Source organism: Primulina tabacum, chromosome 1 (assembly GCF_025594145.1).
Source record: "Primulina tabacum isolate GXHZ01 chromosome 1, ASM2559414v2, whole genome shotgun sequence".
NCBI lineage: Eukaryota > Viridiplantae > Streptophyta > Magnoliopsida > Lamiales > Gesneriaceae > Primulina > Primulina tabacum.
The window spans coordinates 53,054,462-53,081,186 of NC_134550.1; the positions used below are offsets into that span (position 1 = coordinate 53,054,462).

A 26,725-nucleotide genomic window follows, 5' to 3' on the forward strand; every position below is an offset into this window, starting at 1 on the left:
AGGTTGAGAGGAGAGAAGGGAAGACTTTTCTTTGTCCTTGAAAAAGTTGAGTTAAGCATGTGCATGTCATGCCTTGGTTGTACAAAAAGTTGTCTCCCAACTCTTCACCTCCCATGCATGCATTGTTATTTGATTTTTAACATTTAAAAATCCATGGACTTATTTTAATTATCTCAAACATATTTGAGACTAATTAAACATTACTTGAATTTACTCAAGTCACTAGTTGAATAATTATTTTACTATTGGGCTCTACAAGACTCAATATGATTTAATTAATTCAACACTTGAATTAATTTAATTATTTGGACTCTACTAGGTCCACTAGTGTTTAATTAATCCAACACTTGAATTAATTTAATTTAGTCTATAATAATGTATATGAAAATCATAATTTTCAAATACATTACTCGTTTGCCCAACTTTTAATTTAGGATAACTTCCTCAAATTAAAAGTTACATTCTCCTTATAGAAGTCATACTTCTATTTTTATTTACGCTTATAAACTCCTTTATAAGCCGTTCAACACATTGAACTATTTTACTTCTCAACGAGATCTAGAAAGCTAGTACTTGTGTGGCCCTCAATGGTTCATTGATACAACTAGCCGTGGGTTCACATCTCCAAGTGATTCGGACTAAACATGTCCTTATACGAGCATACCCCAATTGCTCCATCCTTACTTATCAACCCCTTGATAACAAGAACGTCAGAACTCAAGTTTGATAGTACCCAACCAATCATGTTAAACGCCTAGCAGCATCGCTTACATGATTCCCTAGGTATCAAATGATAGTGCCTGCAAGAACCATTCAATTATGGTTAGCGTACAGTACGGTCCCTTCAACTCATATATCCCGACCGATTCGACAACCATTGGTTTATCGAGAGTTGTCAATGAATCGATACTATGTGTCATGTCGTAGTTGCATCGATGGTGTAATCTATGAAACCCCTTTCATAATTACCACCATACTCTGATCAGAGATTTCAACCTACATACACATGAGAACACATAGGATATCCATACCCGAAGGTAAGCGGTGAATCCCCGACTACAATGCATCGACTCCTATATGTTTCGACAGAACACCCAACCTTGCCACCTGATGACCCCATGAGAGTCGGTAAACAAGTCAAAGTGTAATTCTAGCACATAGAGTCTCAATGTTGTCCCGGGTCATAAGGACTAATGGTGTACAACCATAAACTAGGACGTTTCCACTCGATAAGTGAGAACCACTTGGAAAGTCCTTTATGGAAGGTTGTTCAGTTCACTCTACCAGGAGCACCTATCTGCATGCTCGGACATCACAATGTCCCCTACCAATGAAACATGGTACTCACATCGCAGATACTAGTCTCGAACTCGAGCGGCCTATATCCTTCTTAGCGGCGGCTGAATCGACTAGGAACTGTTTAGAATATACAGTATTCCAAATATGAGTTTCATGATACTCATCATATGAGCATCTCATATTCTTTCTACTATGTGTATATTCAAGGGCTTTATCCATGCAACTAGCATGGGTATTCAGATAAAGATGTGCCAATAATAATTTCAAATATTATTAAAATAAAGATTGTTTATACATAGAGTTTCATTGTGAACACTCGGCCAACACTTGGCTCGACGGACACCTACTCTAACAGGCTGTTGGTTTTAGCTATTCATCGCTCATAACTACAAGACCCTTGGGTGGCGTGGTTGTCCTAGGAACCATTGCTAGAATCCACATGCTCTGGAATCAAACATCCAATCTCAATTGATAAGGGCTAAAGAAAAATGTCAATAGTCCTTGAATATTCAGAGGAATTCGGCCCTAAATCCTAAATTCAAACCGCAATCGACCTGTAAATAGAAGTAGTTTAAAAATTTGCAGAACACGAAATAACATATTTTGATTAATGGGTGCACATTCACACCGAGCAACACTTTCCTGTCTTTTTAAAAATCTAAGGGCAAATTACCTTGGGCTTTGAAAGTTGAGAGAATGGACATCATCAGTGATTGAGGCTATGAATAGATAGAAGTATAGAACTACATCCTTCTCACACACAAAGTGCAGAAGTTGCGGGAGATCCTAGAAGTGCTTGGATCCAATTATGATATCAAATTCCTATTTCATTTCACGATCAAGCCATCATCACTTAACTCTCTTCTGATTTGCGGACTTTGGAATAAAGGTTTTTATTCATAGAACAAGATTTTGGTGACAATACTACTACTTCTCTTCCAGAAGCTTTTCTAAGCAAGCCAGTTGAGGAACAAATTAAATCCCCTTCACGGGATGAAGTATCAAGTACTCTTTCACATTCAACAACAACGACTCCCATTATTCAAATTGCTACTGCTATTGCTGTTGCCCAATCACAACATACCTCCTCACTTATGTATGTGTGAGATTTCTCTGCAGTAGAAGATGTGGTTAATTCGATTGTCCAAGACACCATTAATACCGTTGGGGCAACTAATGAAATTCCATTGGATGTAGCAATCATCACAGTCACTGAGTTAGTAGCTACTGCTGTCCTTTCTTCACTTTAGGTTATTTTGAGACATTTCTATTGCTACAACATAAGAACCCTTGGACGTTTTTGTTCAAGTTGGTGAGGTTTCTATTCCTGATCTTGAGATGTTCTCTATAGAAAATCAACAAGAAATGAGGAAAATCATCGATGCTGCTTATCCAGAACCAATTTTTCCTATAATTGAATAAACAAATCCTCTGTCTGCAAACCTCCATCTCTACAAACTTCTCCAGAAACGCCTAATGTGGATCATCCATCTTCTGCTATTGTGATATTTTATGGCAATGCCAATAGCTCTGGAACTGTTAAGTCCGAGTACGCTGCTCGCATTGCTGACATCAAGCAAAGGATGCAAGCAAACTCGCATGCATCTCCTTCTGATATAGTTCCTATTCTTGAACATGGTTCGCTGTCGTGGTCGCGGAGATCGAAACGGATGCTACCGTTCCAGTTACAATGAAATTTCGCGGAACGGTCGCGGAACAGGTATTTAAAAAAATATTATAAATATATAAAAATTAAAAATTTTGGAAAATATTTAGAAATATAAAAATTAAAATAAATATCATTTAATAGATTATTTGATGTAAATAAGAAATTTAATTTGGCGACGGTTTTATCCAAACAATGCATGTGCTCAAAATTGCATAATTTGTACTACAAAGCAAAGATACGACGTGCAATAGGACCTACAATTGCATTATTTGTACTAGAAAGCAAAAAAATGTGCATTATTAAATCCGTCGCTGATTCGAATTTGCGCTACATTTAGCGACGGTTTTTATTCAACCGTCGTTGATTTTAAGCGACAGTTCAAAAACAAAACCGTCGCGAATTGCGTTCCCGTTCCGTTCCCCGTTATATCCCCGTTTTCGGTATATGAAACGCCGATATAAGCCATCAACCTACACACCCCGGAACCTCGTCAAGGTTGCTGACGTTCCGGCCGTTCCGTTCCCGTTTCGGCGAACCATTTTCTTGAATATGAAATTGATGATATCAAAAAGAGTTGTGTTAAGCTTGAATAACTAGTTAGGGGTGGGGGGGTTGTCCTTTGAACAAGCTGCTGCTAAATCTGCTTTCTCCTTGTTTAAGGAACGTATCATGGATCGCGTTCATAAGCGTAACAATGAATTTACCAACATATCCATTAACCTCACTGGTCTAAGAACGAATTACATCATAACTCAGTTGGATGTTATTTCGGCTCAAACTTCTCTTACTTCTTTAGCACAAGCTCACACTGATTCTTTGCGCACTTTGGATGACAATATAAATGATCAAGCTGTCTCTATACATGCATTGGATAACAAAGTTGATGGTATCTCGACATAACTCCTTGAACTATGCCAATTGGTAAAAGACAATAATGCCAAAAGGGGGAAAGACACGAGTCATCCACTGCTGCTGAAGCCAGAGATAATAATGAAGGGGACAGAGTAGCTAATCTAACAATTGACATTCGTCCTGCACCACCTACTCTGAATATAGACTGATTCATTACTATTGATTTATTATCATTTTCTCACCTGACTTTGATACACTAGCATTTAGTTGATGTTACTGATTACTGTTTTTTACTACTGTTTTTAGTTCTGCTTATTTAATCGACTGCTATTTTATACTGCATCTACTAGGTTTTGAAATCAACAAAAAGAGGAAAATTTTTAGGTGCTATAAGTTTTGGTGATGTGCTGTCAGTTTGTCTAAGGAAAACCAGTATACATCTAGCCTATGAAAAATAGTAGACATGTAAAGGTTTATCATACTTTTAATATCAAGAGAACTAGCAGAACTGTAGTTAGAAGAAATTTAAAGCAGAAACAATAGTCAAGTCTTTAAGTGTTGAAACCAACAGAATTTCAGAAAACTATACTTTCAATATCCAAAATAAAATCAATAGCCAGTAGTTCGCTCTTTTCGGTGATAATTTCAGTAGATAATTTGTATATGATCTCTTGTACTTCTTTTTTATGTAACTCTTGTATACAATAGTGCACCTCATTTAATGAATCATACTAAGTCATTTACTGTCTGTTACTATTTTGGGTATAAAAAAATGGCAAGCTAAAGCTAGTCTATTTGGTTTGGTACATGAGCGTTATTGAGAATTTAAAGAACAGTTTGAATTCAGGCATTGAGACACATCTTTAAAAAGCTTCGATTTAGACTTAGGAATCTTTCTCGAATTCTTGAAAATCCGAATTCTTGAAAATCTATAACTGATCAAAAAGCATTACAAGTACCACAAAATATTCAAGCACACGTTGAAAGCTTATCAGATCAAGACGATCACCTGTGCTATTGTATTACTCGCAAATCTTTGTATATCTTGATCATAAGTTTCAGTGTGAGTATTTGCAATTTGTGAAAGGAGTCATTTCCATAAATTTCTAAGTTACTCTTGTATTGTTGAATGCTAGGAGTTTCAACTGGTAATAATAAGACATATTGAAATGGATTTTTACATACCGAAGTGGATTTTTACAAGTGTTATACTAAGTCTAAGTCTTCTATTGATATCTTGTGGAAACAGAAGAAGGTAAAACGTAAAAAAAGAGGAAACATATGAGTTTTGTCCTTCGAACTTCTAGAACAAGACTTGTGTTTTTTACTTCATTATTTATACTGCTTTTATTTCGTTAAGTGTTGTAGATTATTTCTGCACTTTTACAATAGTTCACTGCTCTTATAAAGAATGAGATCAACTTATGACTGCATAAAACAGTTAGGAGTACCTGCTACTTTCAAAAGAAAAGAAAGTTTGTAGTGTATTTATTTACTCCCTCTGAACATATCTTCGATCTTATAAATTAATTGATCTTATAAATTAATTGATTTTAACTTTTGATAATATTTTTTTCCCTAAATTTTAATAATATAAGTTGGAAGTTATTTTAAATTAGTTATTAATTTTTAAACGACGGATCGGACGCTAACCGGCTCGTCACCATCCGGAGAAACGACTCAAAACATTTGGATTGAATTAGGTTTTTCCTAGTTTTATCTTGGTCTGTTTCAACACTTACCTCAAACATTCCCGAAGTATTTCATACTTCATGATGTCTGCAGAGAGGGACGCGATCATCAGCACTCTGTTTCAAACCCTAGACTCTTGTTCCCAAGTATTTAATCGGATATGCATCCATATCTCGCTCATATGTTGTGATTTAGCTAAATTATCGTAGATTTTTCTGATTTTATTTGGCGTATTTGCAGTTGATTGAATCGCCCGGAGAGAGCAGTTTCCGAGCTCGTTAAATCTCTAGATTCAATCGCCAATTCCATCGTAGCAGAATTCGACGCTGAGAAATCAGAAAAGAGTGCGATTGATATTCTTGGGCAAATTCATCAATACTTATGTTTACGCTCGCTAAATCAGGTCCGATTCACGTAATTTTATTATTGTGGTGTGTTGAGAGTTCGTAATTGTTGTTTTTTATGATGTTATTCATAGCAAGCGTGTGAAACTCTTTGTAGGATGTTGGTGGTGCGTGGGCGTTTGACTTGCCGAAGTTGGTGGCAAAGTTTGGTTGTGTCTCCAGACGTTGTTCCGAAGTTGCTGAAAAAGTCATCTGTCTGTTTGTTCATCGCTGTAGTCCACGAATCATGTTCACTATTTTTTATGTGGTACGCTCTGGTTCTAAGTTTTTGCTATTGTCATTGTGTATTGAATGGTCGGGAAAGATTTTCTTTTGAGGGACATAATCTGTGTATATAAGTTAGTTTTCTGCTTCAATTCTTTTGTTGCCAAAATTTTCCGAATGTAGATTAAGATGGATGAATCTGCTTCAGCCTATTTAGAAAATGATTCAACTCCCTTCTTTTGCAATTAAATTAATGTATTGGTGACCCTTGTGTAAGTAATCTAAGCAGGCATATCTTCATTTCTTCTTTGAGTTTTCTTGTCGAATGTTGAGGTAATTAAAAATTAATCCGTACCAAGGGTGAAGATCATTTTGGGAGCAAAACACATCCTTATTACTCATAAATTTTATCATAGATCATTCGTCAATGAAATGGAGCAATAATGTTTGATGTTAACTGCCGGTGATAGTGTAGTGGCTAGAAACTGAGGGATGCCTCAGATTATTCTCACAAAATTCACAACATTGACACAGGTTATTTACCAAAAAAAAAAAAAAGAATAACATAATCAGATGTCTAGTATTAAGAAACCGATGCAAATCATTTGAGTTGATCAGGAAAAGACTGAAAGTGACCAGAGTTGTTGCAAGTTGGTGAAGGTTCAACTTGTAATGCATGTTTGATCACTTTCGGTTGAATCAAATAGTTTTTGTGTTGATTGGCCTTGTATTAGTTATAATAACTTGTCAATTCTGTACAGTCAGTCAAATGACTTTACTAATATTCAATGGAAATGGTCCAGGCTTTAGATTCTCCAACGGAGCTGTTCATGATTCCTGGTTATTTTATACCACTTCTTGGTGGGCTCACTAAAGGTAATGTTTATTCACTTTTTCTTCAGTTTAAAGGGATGGTATGACCAGAACTATGCTATATTTTTTCATTCAAAGTCTTGAAAATGGAGGAAAATTATGTAGAGGAGAGTGGAAGTACTGCTGATGAAAAATGAGGTAAAACCAAGCCATTGAAGCTGTAAATCTGGAGGCTGAAAACTCACTTATCTTTATGTTTAACTCAAACATATTATCAGCAAAGAATTTTTTATCTTATGTTTTGATCTGTCAATTTTCGAATATAAACATGCTAATCAGGATATTGAAGTTTAGTGTTTAATCATGTTGTTTCTTCCTCAACGTCAGGCAGTCGTGGTTGTTTATATTATATTGACTTGATAGATACTTAGATAATTGCTTTCAATTAGAACTTCTTGCAGCAATATCAATACAGTTTATTCTAATCCAAGATTGAAAAGAATCACGGAGCTGAATCAATTTGCATTTTGAATTTGTTGATCTAATAAGTCTGGCTATTGCGATCGGCATATTATGGGCATTTTTTAATGGTCACAGGGAAATGAAAATCCACAGCCTTTGAGGATAGTAAAAAAAGGATATTTTTTTTCATAGGATACTAATTATATTAATTGAATAATTTAATTACAAAAAGTGGACCAGAGGTCCATGTTAAGATTTAGACATGTGTTTTTTGACCAAAATTGTAGGCAAGAAATTGTGTTCATGTTCACATGTGCCGTTCAATGCGAACGCCAGCACTACCGTCCAAATGGTGGCTAGTAAAATTTGAATTTACATTTGGCTTTCACACTTGAGGAATTTGCTATATACATAGATCATTTGCTAAATAACCCATCCAAACTTTCTAAGCATTTAAAAATAAGAGAACAAAACATAAGAAAATGATTTTTTTTCTCGAGTGTTGGGAGATTCTCGTGTGAGTTAGAGAAAATATTTTATCTGTTATACTCTGGGTTGAAATTGTGAAATATTGAGTGTTTTGTTGTAAACACTTGTAAAATTTCGCTCTGTTATTAAAGATTTGCAGCAGCTCCGTGGACGTAGTCTACATTGGGTAAACCACACAAATCTTTATGTTCTTGTTGATTGTTTTAATTCCGCATTTTCGATACTATATCATCATCGTGATCGCCTTCGCTTCGGCGTATTACCCAACAACTGGTATCCGAGCCTTGTTGTAAAATTTCTTAGAAGCGATTTTTTTAGATTTTTTGCTAAGGCTGGAGAAGCGATGGCCGGAGATGATGGATCGGGACCGGGAATCAACAAGTTCGACTGTACAGATTTCACGTTCTTGAGGTTATAGAATAGAGATTATCTGTATAGCAAGAAGTTGCATCAATCTCTATCAGGAAAGAAGCCGGAAAAGATGGAGGATGGTGACTGGGAGCTCCTTGACCGACAGGTGTTATGACTTACCCTAACGAAGAATGTGACGCATAATGTGGCTAAGGCAAAAACTACCGAGGAGTTGATGTCCATTTAATTGGACATGTAAGAGAAGCCATCAGCAAACAACAAAGTACATATTATGAAAAAGTTATTTAACTTGAAGATGGGAGAAGATGTTTCGGTGGTTGCACACATCAATGCGTTAAACACGATTGTTTCTCAGCTAACATCGGTTGAAATTAATTTTGATGATGAGATTCGTGTACTTGTTCTTTTGGCGTCTTTATCAAATGTTTGGGAACCAATGCAGACAGCGGTTAGCAACTTCGTTGGGGAAAAAAACTACGATTCAATGATGTTAGAGATCAAATTATCGCTGAAGAAGTTCGAAGGATAGGATTCTGGTTAAGGAACATCATCAAGTTCTGCTCTAATATTGTTAGTGAGGAGATACATGATGCTCTATTACTGTCCATGGAGAGCCCGGTTGATTCTTGGCTTATGAACTCAGGAGCTTCGTTTCATACCCCTGATAATTGTGATGTATTCAATAATTACATTACTTACGATTACAGAAAAGTTTGCCTAGCTGATGGAAACCTCTTGGAAATAGTTGGTATGAATGATATCCGGACGAAGATGTCAAATGGATCTGTCTGGAAAATGAACAAAGTAAGGCATGTACCAAAATTGACACACGATCTGATTTCAGTGGGACTGCTTGATGACGAAGGTCATAATGTGACTTTTGGTGATGGTTCCAGACTTCCAGGAAAGTGAAAAAGAAATCCATGATTGTTGTTCGAGGAAAGAAAACTTGAACACTTTATACGACTTCCAATTGTAGAGATACATTAGCTACTGTGGATGCTGGAGCTAATTCAAGTATATGACATTACAGGCTCATGATATGAGTGAGAAGAGAATGAAGATGCTTGTATCAAACGGGAAGCTACTAGAATTAAAGACCTTTGAAGATAAGCTGTGTGAAAGCTGTATTTTTAAAAAGCAGAAAAAGATGAACTTTTCAAAAGGGGTTAGAGAACCAAAAGCACCGGAGTTGGAGCTGGTTCATACTAATGTATGAGGACCATCTCCTGTGACATCCCTTGGAGACTCAAGATATTGTGGCAATTCTATCGATGATTCGAGCAGGAAATTTTTGGTTTATTTGGTGAAAAATAAATCAGATGATTATGAGACCTTTAAAGAGTAGGAGTTAGCCATGGAAGATGATATGGATTCTTTGTCATCCAATCAGACGTGGGAGTTGTTAGAATTTCCAGGAGGTAAAAAAGCTTTATGAAACAAGTGAGAATACTGGTTAAAATATGACGATAGCAAGTGGTACAAGGCAAGACTTGTTGTAAATGGTTTTCAAGAAAAGGAAGACATTGATTACACGAGATTTTCTCTCCTATAATGAAGTTAACCACTATCTAGACTGTGCTCTAATTGGTGGCAAGATATGTTAAGAAGGTGTTTCTTCATGGTGAGCTAGATGAAGAAATGAACCAGTCACATGAATTTGAAGTAATGGTGTGCGAATTTCAGGAGAGCTTGTACGGTCTCAAACAAGTTCCAAAACAGTGGTAAATGAAGTTTGATGGATTCATGAGTAATTATGATTTCCTAAGGTGTCAAGCTCACCACTGTTGTTACGAGAAGTTTGATGGTTCTTATATCATACTATTACTCTATGTAGATGATATGTTGATAAAAGAAGTTTGTCTGAAGAAGATTGATAAACTCAAGAAAGAATTTGCTATGAAGGATTTGAGTACTTTGAGATTGTGAGATATTGAGTGTTTTGTTGTAAACACTTGTAAAATTTCTCCCTGTTGTTAAAAATTTGCGGTAGCTCTATGGACGAAGCTTGTATTGGGTTAACCACGTAAATATTTGTGTTCTTGTTGATTGTTTTAATTTATCATTTTGGTACTATATTTTGATTATGATCGTCATCGCTTCGGCGTGTTACCCAACAGTCCACGCCTAACTAAGGCCCAAAAGCTGCTTAACAAACTATAAAGCTCCAACTCCTACAAAATATGACATCGAAAATGATTTAAACTCTGCATTTTTCAAACTCCAACACGCGAATCTAAACTTGAGCTTATCCCAACATTCTTCAAGTGCATTGGCTGATCTTCCAGATTTTTTAGCAGACAAAAATACATGTACATGACCCTTTGGCACTATAATTCTTTTTTTATTTGCTCATTTTCTTGGTTTATGAAAGCATAAAGTAAGTTGGTGCAAAACCAGTTGAACTACATCTTAAAGCCAAATAGACTGACTGAGATACTTCTATTTGTTAATTGATCGAATATTCATATGCTCGTATTTCTTGATGCATTTTTGTGAAACTAAAATGAGGCTAGAGGATCTCCTCTACATATTGATGAGTAACCATTCAGGTTTTTCTGTTCCAGTTCTTGTTTTGATCCAGATGCAGATCTACGAGCAAGTATATGCAGCAGCTTTTGTGGTGCTTAATGTGTTAAAATCTTTGGCTTCTAGGTTAGATTATGAAGATATTGATTGTGCAGAATTATTTTACTCAGCAATTGGCCTTGCCAACTCCATTCGTGCGCTTGTAATAAAAGCGGTTGGTAACAATGTCTGCCCTTTTTTCCCAAATAATTTAGTTCTTTGTTTTTTTTTAAGAATTATTTTACCTGATTTTGCAGGACGACAAGGACGGCCATAAACTCCGTGCTTTATTAGCCCTTTACATCTTACAGTTCATGGTGGAAATTTCTTGCAAGCTGAAATTTATTTCTGCTATTTTAAGTTGCTTCGTCAGTGAATCAGCACCGTCAACTATGTTATAGTAAATTATCCTTGATGTGCAGGCTCTTGTTTCTTCTATTGGAATGAGAAGTGCAATATCAAGCTGTATTCCGTTGGTGATAAAATTATCAGACGAACTTCAACAATGTAAATTGTCTTATATTGGTTTAATAACAGGGTCTGAGGTCGATGCAATCTCTAAACTTGTTATGGAAGGTAAGTTGTACTTTACATGTATGTCATGTCATCGTTTGGGTTTGCAATAAGCTGCCGTGAAGTTAATATGCATCTTTTATAGTTTTGCTTTATTCTAGCCTTGTTCGTCATACTTTATTTACTCTAAATTATAGATAATGGGAATAATAGTATCAGTTGCTTTTCTGGAGTCAAACTTGGAGCATCAGTTGCAGGTTGGTAATTGACTACCTGTACGTTTTAGTTGATGTTGGTTGCCACATATGTACTGGCCTCATTATTTTCTCTTGGAATTGATCCAGTGATTTGGGGATACATGAATTCTGAGGTTGCTATTGCAGCCAAAGCTGATTTGACTGCTGTAACATTGGAACTTCAAGGTAACAGGGCTAGTAGATGGGAAGCGTTGGCCATGTTAAAGAATGTATTCTCATGTCCAAATCTACCCAACGCATTGAAAAGGCACGCGATCGGATTTGTACTGTGTGTTATGGATGGCAGTGCATCACACTCACGTGATAGTCATCTGGACTATACTGCATATATGCCAAGTCTCTATACCAGTTTGCAGGTGGAATCATTTGGCAATTTTTGACTTCATGAATGCTACTTTTTATTTCATTTATTATTTACTTGATGATTGTTTCACTCAGGCTATTGAATTGGTCATTATGTACGGACCAGATCCTATGACACAGATGAATGCATTGTCCACATTGAAAAAGGTAATAGTTGTGGTGTACATGCTTTAAAATCATGGTTTCTATTTGATTGTCTGCAGTTTTTTTTTGTTTTTTATTTTTTTATTTTTGTTTCTAAGTCATATATATTTTCCATCAAGACTAGGTAATGATGCATGATAGCTGTATTCATTATGTGTCTGTAGTCTGGCTGTTTTCTAGTTAAAATACATTGTACGAAATTGAAGTGCTTTATTTTTTTGATAGGAAACAATACTTTTATATTATAATAATAGGCGTGTTACAAAAATAGCGGATGAGTAATCCGCAAAATCTAAAAACGCTAGGACGCTATCGTCAAGACAATACATACTTCCAGTCCCTAACTATATCTGAAATAGATAAATGATTAAACTCTGTCAACTTCGTTGTCCAAGTCCCTACCCTGAATTTGATCATCTCCCATACTTCGTTGACTGAGGCCGACAAATCCTTGAATATTCTGTTATTCCTCTCCAGCCAGATCGACCAAAAAGTGAAATGAATTACCAGATACCAGAATCTCTAAACTCTTATCCCTGCTGGAATTCCAGGCTCAATGATGAACATGTCTCGTGCCCTTCTCGGAAAGATCCAATCAACTCTCAACTCTTGCAGCACCTTTATCCATATTCCACTCGCAAAAGAACAATGTACCAGTAAATGATCCTGATTCTCCTCATGTTTGTGACATAAAGTGCACAATTGCAGACATAAGAACTTGAACTGTTGCCGTTTAGTAAATTTCAAATGGACAGTCAAAAAGCAAAAGTGAAATGGCTAAGGGAAGGTGACCAAAATTCAAGATTCTTCCATGCTTTACTCAACAATCGTAGAAACAGATCAACAATAGAAAAGGTGGAGTTGGAAGATGGGTCGGTGATTACGGAAGAGAAACAGATCGAGGAAAACATTGTCAGCTTCTTCAAAAACCTATACCGGGAATCTGACGGGGGTGGTGGGGGTTTCGATGGATTGGAGTGGTGTCCATTAGACACAAATGAAGCAGAGGACTTGGAGAGTGCGTTTTCTGAGGATGAGATTAAGAGGGCTGTTTTTGATTGTGATGGGAACAAGGCACCAGGGCCGGATTGATTTTCAATGGCTTTCTTTCAGATGAACTGGGATACGGTAAAAGCAGATTTACTTAAGGTGTTTGCTGAATTTTTTATGGTGGCATTGTTAATGCCATTACTAATGAAACCTATATCCGCCTTATCCCAAAGAAACAAGATGCAACCAAAGTTAAAGATTTTCGCCCAATCAGCTTGACAACGAGTCTGTATAAGGTTTTGGCAAAGGTTTTGGCAAACAGATTGAAGAATGTTTTGGGAAAGACAATTTCAGAGAGTCAGTGTGCTTTTATTAAGGGCAGACAAATTTTGGATTGTTGTCTGATAGCGAATGAGATAGTTGAGGGAACATCGTAGGAAAAAAAAGAAGGGTTGGGTTTTCAAGGTTGATTTGGAAAAAGCCTACGACAACGTTGATTGGAGATTTCTTGATTATGTAATGCAAATGAAAGGTTTTGGGACAAGATGGAGGTCGTGGATTAAAGGTTGTGTCTCGAATGTTTCTTTTTCGATTTTCATCAACGGTCAACCGCGGGGAAAATTCCAGGGGAAGAGAGGCATTCGACAAGGGGATCCACTATCCCCTTTCCTCTTTAACCTTGTGATTGATTGTTTGGGTCGGTTGGTTGATAAGGCAAAGACAGTGAATGAGGTAAGAGGATGGGTGGTAGGGAGAGAAAAAATCGAAATATCTCATATCCAATTCGCAGACGACACGTTTTTTGTCCAGTCGGATACGCATCTTTTGGCATTATTGGAGATTCTCAAAAACTTCACTCTTAAATCGGGACTGAAAATCAATTTGGAAAAAAGCGTTGTCTTGGGGTTAAATGTTTTGGAAGAGGAAATCGTGGATATGGCACGAGTAATTGGGTGCAAAAAAAAGAGAATTGGCCGATTAAGTACCTTGGGGCACCTTTGGGAGGTGACCCCAAGTCTGCTGAATTTTGGGAGCCCGTATTATCAAAAATGTCTTAAGAAACTAGCAAGTTGGAAGAAGTCTTTCTTTCAAGAGATGGTCGTCTCACTTTGATTAAGGCTGTCTTGAGCGCGATGCTGACTTACTATATGTCACTTTTCAGAGTGCCAATTGGGGTGGCGAAAAAAATGGAAAAATTGATGAGGGATTTCTTATGGGACGGGGTGGATGGGGAGAGACATTGCCATATAGTTGGGTGGAAACAAGTTTGTAAGCCTAAGGACAGGGGAGGACTGGGGTTGGGGAATATATGCTTGACGAACAGGGCACTTCTCGGAAAGTGGCGGTGGAGATGTTCGGTGGAAAAAGATTCTTTGTGGAAAACAGTTATCAAGAGTATCTATGGTTTACAGGATAACGGTTGGGATGTGGGGTTGGCAAGGAACTCGACCTTCAATAGCCCCTGGAAATTCATTTCTCGTTCGTACTCGACTTTTCAGTTTTTGATTAGGGCGGTTTTAAAAGGGGGGAACTTGTTACGTTTTTGGGAAGATATCTGGGGGGCAGTGGTTTGTCGTTAAAAGACCGTTTCCCATCTCTGTTTCTTATCTCTTCAACCGTTAACAAACCAATCAACAGTTTTTTAGAGGTTAATGATATGGGAGTTAACAATAATATTTTTCAGTGGGATTTGCAATTCAGCAGAGCCTTAAATGAGGTAGAATTAGAGGAATTAGGTGACCTTCTAGGGTTTTTAGACACGGTTAGGTTGGAGAGGGGTACAACTGATTTTAGAGTGTGGTTGGGGGATCCTTCGGGGTTTTTTTCTATTCGGTCTTTCTATGCTTCTTTTTTCCCGGTTACAGCTTTCCCTTCATTCCCATACCACGATAATATATGGAAAATACCGATCCCGTACAAGGTCCAAGTCTTCTCGTGGATAGTGGCGTTGGGGAACTCCCAACTAGCGACGTGTTGCAGAAAAGGTGGCCAAATTGCTCATTGAGACCGCAATGGTGTAATCTATGCCGGAGTAATGAAGAGAACCAGGACCATCTTCTGTTGCACTGTTCTTTTTCACGTGCAATGTGGACAAGAGTTCTGCAAGAGCTTCGCTTCGATTGGACATTTCCAAGAAAGGCTCGGGACTTATTTATTATGGACACGACTCTGGCAGACGGAAGAAGGAATAACAGATTCTAGGTATTGACGGTGCACTGCATCTTTTGGTCTCTGTGGTTGGAGAGGAACAGTAGATTGTTTGAGGATTCGGCAGAGTCTCTGGACGAAGTATGGGCAAAGATCAGATTCAGGGTCGCGACGTGGACAACAATGTTACCGGAGTTTAAGCATTTACTTATTGCGGATGTGATCAGGGATTGGAATTATGTTTGTTGTTGATTTAAGATCTCTAATTTAAATTAAATATTTGTAATATAGTTCTTAGGATTACGATCCTTTGTAATCCACTTTATTTTTCTAATGGAAATTAGTTTCGTATAAAAAAAAAGAGATATTATCATAACAAGATAATACAAGGAAATTAATAACGGGAAAGAAAGAATCATAGAAAGATGAGACCGAAAACGAACCTGAAGAATCACCCAACCAAAAAATTGAAGTGTTTTATTAGTTAAATGGAATAATCAGTGTTATGAAATTTCAATACATCATACCGATGGTATGGTAGAATTGTGTCACATTTATTTCCACTGGTCTCGGTGTTATGAAATTTCAATACATCAGACCCATGATATGGTAGAATCGTGTCACATTTATTTCCACTGATCTATTGGTGTTTGTCTCAGAAAGACTTCTTTAGATGTACAGTTACTAACTACTCGCATGGAGAAAATTTTGAGTATTACACAGTAACTGGAGTATCATTTTAGGACTTAATGGAGTCCTCTCTTGTGTTTGGACACGTGACATCTTAGTTCAATTTTAGGTTGGATAGTCACAAGTCACTAATTACATGTGAATTGACACGTGAGATCGAGGCACAAAGATATTTGACAAGAATCATAAAGGAAACATGAAAAATGTGTTTACGAGAGCAGTATGATGTAATAATATGATATTAGCGATACATTAGTGCTTTACTTCAAATGGTCCCTTGATGGATTCACCTGAGCTCAAGAATAATAAAGTTGCAGAAAAGTAATGAAATTCTGAAATGGAATTATATTGATTTAATAACCTTTGTAAGATTGCCTCTGTACAAATATTCTCTCCACTCTCTAGCTGAGCTATTAACAAAAAATTATCATAACAGAAAAATCTTCTACACTCTCTTCCCTCACCCTTTTTCTACTTTGCCCCTCCCCCTTGTGTGGTACCTAATTTTTTCCTAGAATAAACATATTGGATCTTGGGCCTATATTTATTCAAGCCCACATACCCTATATCCATATCATTATCCTTCCCCATAAAACCACTTTGTCCTCAAGGTGGAGGTCTGGAAATAGAGTCGGCAACACATCTGCGTCCTCCCATGTAGCCTCTTCAACTTTTTATCTCTTCCATTGAACCAGAAATTGTAAAATTTGTTCAACACTTCGCTTCTTGAATCGCCTCATCAAAATAAGTCCAGGCTCGTAATTGATAGCCAAATCTTCCTCCAATTCTTGTGGAAACCTTGCCTCACCTTCCAACTCGCTGCTCATCGCCTTCTTTAAACAGGAAGCATGAAAAACAGGATGCACCATTGACCTCAACGACAATTGCAACTTGTAAGTAACTTCCCCTACACATCGAATGATTTTGAAAGGGCCGTGATAACCACACAGTCCTTGTCTAACAACCGACCATTAAGCAAAGACAGAGTAATATTCATAACTCCCTATTCCAGAGCTCAAATCCTTAACCAATGATTGTAATTTTGGATCCTTGTCCACCTTCAACTTCAGTTCCTCCTTTCTAACCATACTAGAACCGGAAGAGTCGATAATTCAACATCCTCATCCATCCTTGACAATGCATGTGCCGCCACATTCATCCGACCAGCCTTAATGTTTAATTTCAAACTCATATCCGATCAATTTAGACAATCGATGTTGTTGATCGGGAGTATTAAGATGTCGTTGCAACAAACTTTTAAAGATTTATGGTCTGTCATAATGGTGAACTTCCTCCCCAACAAATACGGTCTCCAATGTCAGATGGACATAACCAACTACATCTGCTCCTTCCCGTGCCGTCAAGGCTATACTATGGCAAGCAATTGGTCTCCCTTCTTGAGACAACACTGCTCCAATTCCCTTCCCTGAAGCATCACACTCAAATCACAAAATCTTTGCTATTATCGGGTAACTGCCGAAGAAGTGTCGTGCTAATGGCTTCTTTAAGCTGCTCAAAGGTTCTTCGTGCCTTTGGCCCCCACTTAAAATTATTTTTCTTTTGAAAGTTCGGTCAAAGGTTTGGCTATTATCCCATACCCCTTTATAAACTTTCTATAATATTTAGCCCCAAAAGTCCTCGAACTCCCTTGGTAATTTTGGAATACGCTGTTATGGTCCTATATTTATCTCTCTGTAAGTAACTCAACTATAAAGATGAAATGGAAATGAATGAAAGTAATGTATTGATATGGGAAATGGAAATACGGATATGAAGTTTCTCCCTCAACAAAACTCACCCTCCCTACAGATATGAATTGTCTCCCTCAACAAAACTCACTCTCCCTAGCCGCGGCTAGCAAACCTCTTGAACAAGAAATAGCATAACTAACTACTCCCTCTCTACTGCCTTTTATTCTTCCCCTTGGGCCTCCACTGTTTCTTCTATCACAAACGTATTTGATTATGTGCCTGTCACTAATTGAGCCCAAACCTTCTGAATCCATAACATTGCCCTCCTCTTAAAAGTGCAGCTTGTCCTCAAGACTGAAATCTGGAAATTGAGAGATAAAATCAGCAGTAATTCCCTAGTAGCTTCCTCATGTGGGCGATTCTTCCTCTGTACAAGCACCTACTTGAGAAGCTTGGGCTGTCTCTTCTTGAACCTAGTTGCTAAAATTTCTGCTGGCTCAAAATTCATAGAAAAGTCCGACTCCAATTCACTTGGAAGTCTGGCTTCTTTCACGAAGTTGCCTACTGCTTTCTTAAGACATGACGCATGGGATATAGAATGTATCCTTGAGGAAGCAACAGCTTGTATGCAGTCCTTCCCACCTGTTGTACGACTTTGAAAGGACCATAATATCGTGCTGAAAGTTTCTGATTGACCTTGAACACACTGTCCCCTGTCTATGAGGTCTAAGTTTCAGGAAAGCCTAATCGTCTTCTTCAAATGATACCTCCTGCCTGTGTTCATCGGCATGTTTGACCATTAACTGCTGTGCACGCGTCAAATAATGTTTCAGTTGTCGTAACATCTCATCCCTATTCTGCAATTCATTTGCCTCTGCTACCGCCAATATTTCTCGAGGCACAAACTGTAGAATAGTGGGAGGTTTCCGTCCATACACTATTTCAAATGAAGTCATTCCAGCCTATGTTTGATATGAAGTGATACCAATACTCTTTAGCTTCGCGGCTGTTCTGTGACAAAACAACGTAAATATGTTTCTAGGCATTTATTTAATACTTCACTTTGGCCATCAGTTTCCGAGTGATAAGCTGAGCTCATTTTCAACTTCGTCCCTTGCAATCTAAAGAACTCTGTCCAGAAAGGACCCAGAAAACTGAATCACGACTACTTACAATAGATTTGGGTACGCTGTACAGCCTTGCTACTTCCTTCATGAACACTTCAGCCACTTTTTTGGCGGGAAGCACTAGAAAATGGCCACAACCAATATTACTAAATCCTTTGGACCACGGCAGCCCAATAATGAAGTCCACTGCCACGTCCTCCCATATCTCGTCTGGAATGGGGAGAGTTGGAGAAACCCAGCAGGGGAAAGGGTTGAGCTAGCTAATCCCAACAAAAATTATTTTTCTTAAGTTGATCAGTCAAGGGTCGAGCTATTATACCATAACCCTCAAGGTCTAGCGCCTAGGCCGCCTAGGCGGGACTAGACGCCGCTAATCGGATTCGGTAAAAGGGTTTGATATTTGAAATAGAATGACCCCAGCTCGACATGTTCTGTGATTTTGTGCTTGGATTTGTAGGTGAATGGTGGAAGGCCGACACAGAAACAATTATCAATCAAGCTCTGCAGACAGGAGGACCCTCGAACATTTCCGATGCTTACACCATTAATGCCTTCCAGGACCTTTGTACATCTGTTCGACAATCCTACCACTGCTGGAATCCTTGAATATCAGCTCCCTTCCAACAAAACAATCAAAATCAACAATCTCCCCCTCTTCAAACCAGTACTACCTATGTTCAATGACACGGCATTTGCCACAACGTTCAGCAAGAAAATCAGGAGCTTGGCTAACACAAAGTTCCCCACAAAAGTCCCACAAAAATAGACAAGCGATTTTTCTTCACGGTCGGGCTAGGCCCGAATCCCTGCACAAACCCGAACAAAACCTGTCAGGGACCTAATAACACCATGCTCACTGCGGCAGTGAACAATATATCGTTCGTGATGCCAAATGCAGCCTTGCTTCAAGCACACTTCTTCAATCAAACAAGAGGCGTTTACACCACTGATTTTCCGAACAATCCACCATTCAAATTCAACTACACAGGCAACCCATCTAGGCGGTTGGCCTCCGCCTAGACGCGCCCAAGCCCGCTTGGCGCCTAGGCTGGCCACCTAGCACCTTATCGGTGCAGCTGGCCTCTGCCTAGCGCCTAGGCAGCCGCCTAGGCCTCATTTTAGAACACTAATAACCTTTAATGAACTTTCGATAATAACCCGAAAAATCAAAAAAACCCTTACTCCCTTAGTGCTCCTGGGTACTGACCATTGTTGTATGCTTTCAATTTTCTTCGGATTTACTTCTACCCGCTGGTTTGTGATAATGTGTCCCAAATACTCGATATGCTTCAAACCAAGCTGACACTTCTTTAATTCAAAACTAACTGGGTGATTGCAAGGTTCTCAGCACAGTCTTTGAATGAATCATGTGACTCCCCCCCACCCCACCCCACCAAATGTTTGATATAAATAAAAATGTAATCTAAAAAAACTAGAATGAACTTCCTTAAGAATGAACTTCCACCAAATGTTGATCTGCTTATCTTATATTTACTTAGTTGGATATAAACTTATCTATCATTTTATTTATATTTTTATTTGTATCTTTGTATTTTAATTCCTAGACTTAGGTTATCTTATCGCTTTAATTGTTTATTTAATCCTTGTAACATCAACATTTCATAATAAGAAATATACGGTGTTTCACCGATTCTCTCTCTCTCCAACTACATGCTATCAGAGCTCCAGTGATATACATGACCAAACACGGCATGGCAACGCCTAAAATATCCCAACCTCCAGAGTCCAACCCCTCGGCAATTGATTCCTCGTCGGTACCAATCACTTGTCATCGATTGAATGGCAAAAATTATTTACAATGGTCACAATCTGTTATGCTCTTTATCTGTGGCCGTGGGAAAGATGGCTTCTTGTCCGGCGATGCGGTTTGTCCAGCGTCTGATGATCCGAAATTCCGGATCTGGAATTTAGAGAATTGCATGGTTATGTCCTGGTTAATAAACTCCATGACAACCGAGAGAATTTCCTCCTCTATTGCAGTGCCAAGGATATCTGGGAAGCTGCAAGAGATACATATTCCTCCAAAGATAACACCTCCGAGTTATTTGCAATCGATTGCCGTTTGCAAGATCTCCGCCAAGGAGAGTCCTCGGCCACCGATTTCTTTAACTCCCTTACCCGTCTGTGGCAGCAAATAGATCTCTTCGAAGTATATGAGCGGGAGTGTCCAGCAGATGGCACCCGATTTCGTGGTATTGTCGAGCAACGGCGGATATTCAGATTCTTGTCTGGCCTCAATTCATCACTCGATGATAGGAAACCAGCGCAAGAGAGACGTGCAAACACAATTGCTGTTGATCCTCCAACTTCAGAGCTACAACCATCATGAAGGAACATCTTGATGCTCTCCAGAAGCTGTTTGGACAACCTCTTGTCACACCCACTCCGACTCTCGGTATCACCGGTAATGTGGCTCATTCAGGTATTGCTTCCTTTACATCTTCACAGCATGATCTGTTATCTTATTGGATAATCGATTCGGGCGCATCCGACCATATATATGACCCGGTGCCGCAGCTACTTTCATAACTTTCGGCAGTGCAACGCCTCTAACACAGTACGAATAGCCAATGGTTCTCTATCCACCGTGACGTGGCTCCATTCAATTAACTAAGGATATCTGTCTTCATTCAGTCTTATTTGTGTCCGACCTTGCTTGTAATCTACTGTCTGTTAGTAAACTGAATCATGAACTTGGCTGCTTGACTAAGTTTTTGGCTAATTCGTGTGTTTTCCAGGATGTGGCATCGGGGAAGACGATTGGCAATGCTGAACTTTCTGCGGGATTGTACATTCTCAAGACAGATGCTGCCTCAGACAAACTTTCTACCCCACCATCAGCACCTCACTTTGTTTCTGCTTTAAGTTCTAATAAGATTAGGGATATTTTATTATGGCATTACCGTTTAGGTCATCCAAATCCATTGTATCTTCAGAAGTTGTTTCCCGATTTATTTCGTAATAAAATGTCTATTCCTTTTCATTGTGATGTATGTCAGTTTTCCAAACATACTCTTACAACTTTTAGATCCAATTGTTATAAACCATCTTCGTCTTTCTCCCTTATCCATAGTGATATTTGAGGACCATCAAATAGCCCCAACCTTAGCGGGACTCGCATGTTTATCTTATTTATCGATGATCACACACTTATCTCGAGCCTCGAAAATAAGGTCGGTTGAGGGATGGCTCTCTTTGAATCACCACTTATCTCGAGCCTCGAAAATATTAATCACAATTCTCACCCAATCTACCTTCACCTCTCCTAAGGAACTTAACATTCTACTCCCAAAACCAAATTAACACCACCCGTAAATCAAACAAGTACCCATCAACAGTCAGTTGACAAACTGGAAGATCAATCCGTGAATCCCTACACACCTGGTGACAAGGCACACAATACCCATCTCCAGTTACACCCCAAATCTCACACTCTCATCCACTGCGAAACCCAACTCATTAATTAATTTAGTGTAACAAAATTGAGGCTAGCGCCCCTGTCAACCATAGCTATGACACTGGTTCCACCTATCATTCCCTTTAGTTTCATCGTTCGAGATTGGTTGACCTCTTTCACAGTATATAATGGCAACTTTAATGTTACATACTCTGCCACCTCTTTCTCTGATTGATCACCCCTCCCTTCCCTGTTCCATCTCCAGCTCTTCCTCATCCTCTTCATTATTTTATGCCCCTGTATCTCACTGATCACATCATTCCAGTTTTCCCAGCCCACCAAATTCCTCGATTTTCTATCAGTGTTTGGGCCCAATGCTGAAAAAGTAGAATATGGGTTCATGGGCGCTCCAATAATCGATTCTTCAATGTTTCCGGCTAGGTCCATGCCTCGTATTACAGTTTTGGGTTCATGAATCCCAAAGAGTCTTCGTATGTCACTGCACAACCATTCCGAAAGTACCCCAGCGTTTTATTTCATCTCTCCGATCTGAGCAACAATCACCTCATATTGCGTGTTATATTCTTCAATCGGATGATGGTCTTGTCTCAGCAACGCTAACATCTCGAATGGATTTTCTGCTTTTCTTCCACCACAAAGTTTTATCATGTATGCTGCAAATAATTTCCAATTCTATGGGTATCTTCTCCTTAATCCACTTGAAACTGTGAACCGCCGCTCCTTCCATTAGCACATAAGCTATTTTTCGTTTGTTTCCCTCCGGAGTTTCATATAGTTCAAAATATTGATTTGTTTCGTCGACGGTGGATAAGATCTTTTAAGTAATTAATAAAATATCGTTTCTTATTAAAAAAATATTTATATGCCTTAACCAGCCATACGAAGGGATCTCTTCCCTCACACTTTGGTAGATCTATTCTTCTTTGAAAATACATGATATCCTCTTGTGATCACCCTTATAGAGCCCCGACCCTCTATATGTTGTTCTTGAAGAAATTTTTTTTGTGTAATGGCTGCTGCAATGAGAATTGATCTTCTCCAAAGCCCGACTCTCCTTGTTTTGCTAATTTGGCCATGAACACCTTGATTTCTGCTATATCTCCGACAGCTCTATTAAGATTGGCTATATTTCATCGCAACTCTTCTTTCAGCTTTGATATATCGTTCGTCTTTGTTGAATGCTGCAATATTCCCATGCAGTCCTATGATCTTCTTCATCCCCAGAACCAGATTCTTTAATGCCTCGTACCTTACTTCCGATCTCGTTGATGCCATCGCACTTGCTCAGATATCCGTAAGGTCGGACCAAATAATGGATTCATCTGAGCTCAAGCACAATAAACTTGCAGAAAAGTAAAATGAAATTCTGAAACGGAATTATATCGATTTAATAAACTCTGAAAAACATAAAAAAAATCTAGAGTTGTCTCTGTCCAAATATTCTCTCCACTTCCTAGAAACTTTCTATGTTTATTCAAGCCCGCATTCCCTATACTCGTATCATCCCCAATATAGCGATGGAGGGTAGTTTTGAAGACCCAAACATGTGTTATTATTTGAAATTATTTTTCTCCTTTTCTATCAAATTGTGTTTGTTTGCTCATGTAGTAGCTGTGAATTAAGTTTTGGTTAAGAAATGCTTGGTTTAATAGAATTACATCGTGTGGCTCCAAAACAAGAGATTTTGCTTCTATGTCGGTGCTTGCTTTCTTTCATATTACCATCTGCCAGCTTTCTTTAGTTTCAATCATTAGCCCTTCTTAAAATTGTTAATGTCGAGCCTTTTCTTTTTGCTGCACATGTTATAAGTAAAGTCGACGAAGTCAACATTTTTTGTCATGTACTTGTATATTATCTGTTACTTCATAAAATCAGGTTCTTTTGGACATTCCAGCTTCTCAAAGATTTGATATCTTGAGGAATTTGGTCAAGTCTTCCGACTGTTCTTCAATGGTAAGCCTTTGGTACTGACTGCAAATAATAGCATTTTTGAAATCCCATTGTATATTAAAATTCAGTTCTGGGAATGGATACCCCGATGTTACAGGTCGCATTACTTCTGGACTGTGTAAGAGAGGAAATGCACATGGAAAAAAATGATAGAAATACATGTATGTATTTTTGGAGTCCATCTGTGATTGAATTGGTGGAGGTGGTTCTCCGGCCTCCAAAGGGTGGAGCTCCAGCCCTTCCTGAGGACAATGCTGCAGTAAATCTCTGACTTGTCCTCTCTTTTGTCTATTTGCTTTAAATTGTCACTAGTCTTGCTCTGGTATTTTTGCTTATATTGGTGCAAGTTTTAGTTTGCATATGGTATATTCTGTTTTCCCTTCCACGGCCTCTTCAATATGTCAGAGCTGCTTCATTATCGGGTAGATAAGTTTGCTTGATAGATTATTTGTCGCATTTTGGTGACGTCAATTATAACTTGATTTGAAAGTACATTGTTACATATCCTGCTTGTAATGACCAATGATATCATGCTTTAAAAATTGTCCCCTTTATGATGTTTTCAATTAAGTAATTATGTGTGAATAGTTTCATGGTCGTTTTGGCCCATAGATAATAAGGCTGGCGAATAGAGTTTGAGAATTAGAATGTGTTTGACATTCCTTGTAATCTAGTTTATGATCCACCTTTGCTCCTAGCCACCGGTTTTTCCTTTTGATGACATGCTTACTAGTTGTTTCTGAAAAACGAGGAAGTAGTTGTACTTAAAGCATCCCTGGCTCTATTCTCGTGCCTGAGAAGAGTTTGTCTCAGCTATTAGGCTTTTAGCCACTTGATCTTTTCACAGAAGTTAACATGAACTTGTTTAAGAATTTTGAGAACTCTGAGATGGGGGTTACTCCTACAAAATTTGTGACTGAACTTTTGTTAATTAGGTTCCAAGAAGTTTCAGAATTTACAAAAGAAAATTTAGTATATTTTAATTTTAATTTTTTTTTTTGTAATTTTACCGAAGAGCAGCTCAGTTCCTTAACGTCGTCTTTTCCTTAAATCAAAGTGTTGCATGCATGCCAGATTTGAATGTTAATCTTTAAGCTAGTTTATAGCAGCCTGGATGTAACATTTTTCTTGTTTAAAGTTGGATAAATTTTTTCACTTGAATAACCAATTATGTCTTTTTTGTTTCAGGTTTTATCGGCCCTTAACTTTTACAGATACCTATTGATTACAGAATCAACAGGTATTTGAGGCTTTTAAAAAGCAGCCTTGCATTGACTCGTTATGCTTCTATGTGTATCTTGTATCCACAGCCTAATACATCTACTTCTCAACTTACAAATGATCATGTTATAAAAATTAATGAAAATAAAAAAGAGGAGGTGCTAAGATAATATGGCATATTCAGTATCTACTAGTGGTATACATCTTTGAACGAAGGTGTAAATAGTTCTAGTACTCTCAAGAAAAGATATTGACTTTAAAATTTCATGGCACAGATTGTTGTGTGACATTGATATCTGGAGATATTTGAGCTTGTAATTCCATGTAGAACAATAGAAGAAACTTTTATGTATAGTTGATATGAACTTGTTCGAGGAAATACCTAATTGTGAAAATTGTTAGATCCGTCTTGCTTATCTAAATTGGTATTTTGGATTACTATGATGGTCTTGGGATGAATTCACGAGATCGAGTAATCATTCTTTTAGCTACTGATTTGATTGTTGATTATGACAGGGAAATCTAATTACACTGGGATATTGTCAAAAGATCATTTGCACAAGGCCTTCAATGAATGGCTTCTCCCTCTGAGGCCTTTAGTGTCTGCAGTGGCTGCAGAAAACCGAAATGGTTGTGATCGTCATCTATTGTATGATTCAATTTGTGCTCTCAACCTTGTAGAGTTGGTTTTATATCGCTGCATTGAACTTGTAGAAGAGGAGCTTAAACACGTGAAGTTCAGCATGCTTAAAACGATAGAAATGCATGATGATTAGTAGTTTGTCATGTTGGAAATCAAAGAGAGCTTCCGGAACAATTCCGGCTATGAAATAAAATCTATTTTGAATCAAATCGAGCTATAACGTAAGTGATTATATGATTTCATAAATTATAATGGAACATATGAAAGATAAATTAATGATGAATTCAAATTTACAAAAACTTATAGTGTCGTAAGAGTTAACAAAGAGAGTGGATTTTTAATTCAATGGAAAGATGTACGGTATTTTTATTTCTAAAGTACTATTGTAGCGATGTTATTCTATGCTATCTTTTGAGCCTTGATAGATATTGTCTTTCCAATATTAATAGATATAGAAAAATAAAAAATGATAAGAGTGCGTTTTTTTTTTTACTTCAATATTATCATTTGAACGCGATATTATCTTTTTTGCAATCAAATAACAAAATATGGATGCATACGATCAAATTGGAAAAAATGTATTTAAAAATTTGGTAGGCTTATATTTAAATTCAGATGAAAATTCTTTTTGTTTTATATTTTATTTTTTCTAGAAATAGGAATTTTACATCGTCCAGCTTTCGATAAAATCATTACTTCTTAATGCAAACAAAATATATATTATT

The 26,725-nt window shown here is 37.8% G+C and overlaps 1 protein-coding gene across 1 annotated transcript; it reads left to right on the top strand.

Moving 5' to 3' along the window:
- Window positions 1–5,480: 5,480 nt before the first annotated feature.
- LOC142548845 (aberrant root formation protein 4-like) lies at window positions 5,481–26,160 on the top strand. The gene is made up of 14 exons (XM_075657430.1): window positions 5,481–5,658; window positions 5,753–5,915; window positions 6,014–6,163; window positions 6,924–6,996; window positions 10,824–10,999; window positions 11,082–11,141; window positions 11,247–11,400; window positions 11,535–11,594; window positions 11,682–11,950; window positions 12,033–12,104; window positions 24,062–24,139; window positions 24,234–24,395; window positions 25,325–25,376; window positions 25,874–26,160. The coding sequence occupies exons 3-14, from the start codon at window positions 6,143–6,145 to the stop codon at window positions 26,131–26,133; spliced, it is 1,437 nt and encodes a 478-aa protein (XP_075513545.1). The 5' UTR covers window positions 5,481–5,658; window positions 5,753–5,915; window positions 6,014–6,142; the 3' UTR covers window positions 26,134–26,160.
- The last annotated feature ends 565 nt before the right edge of the window (window positions 26,161–26,725 follow it).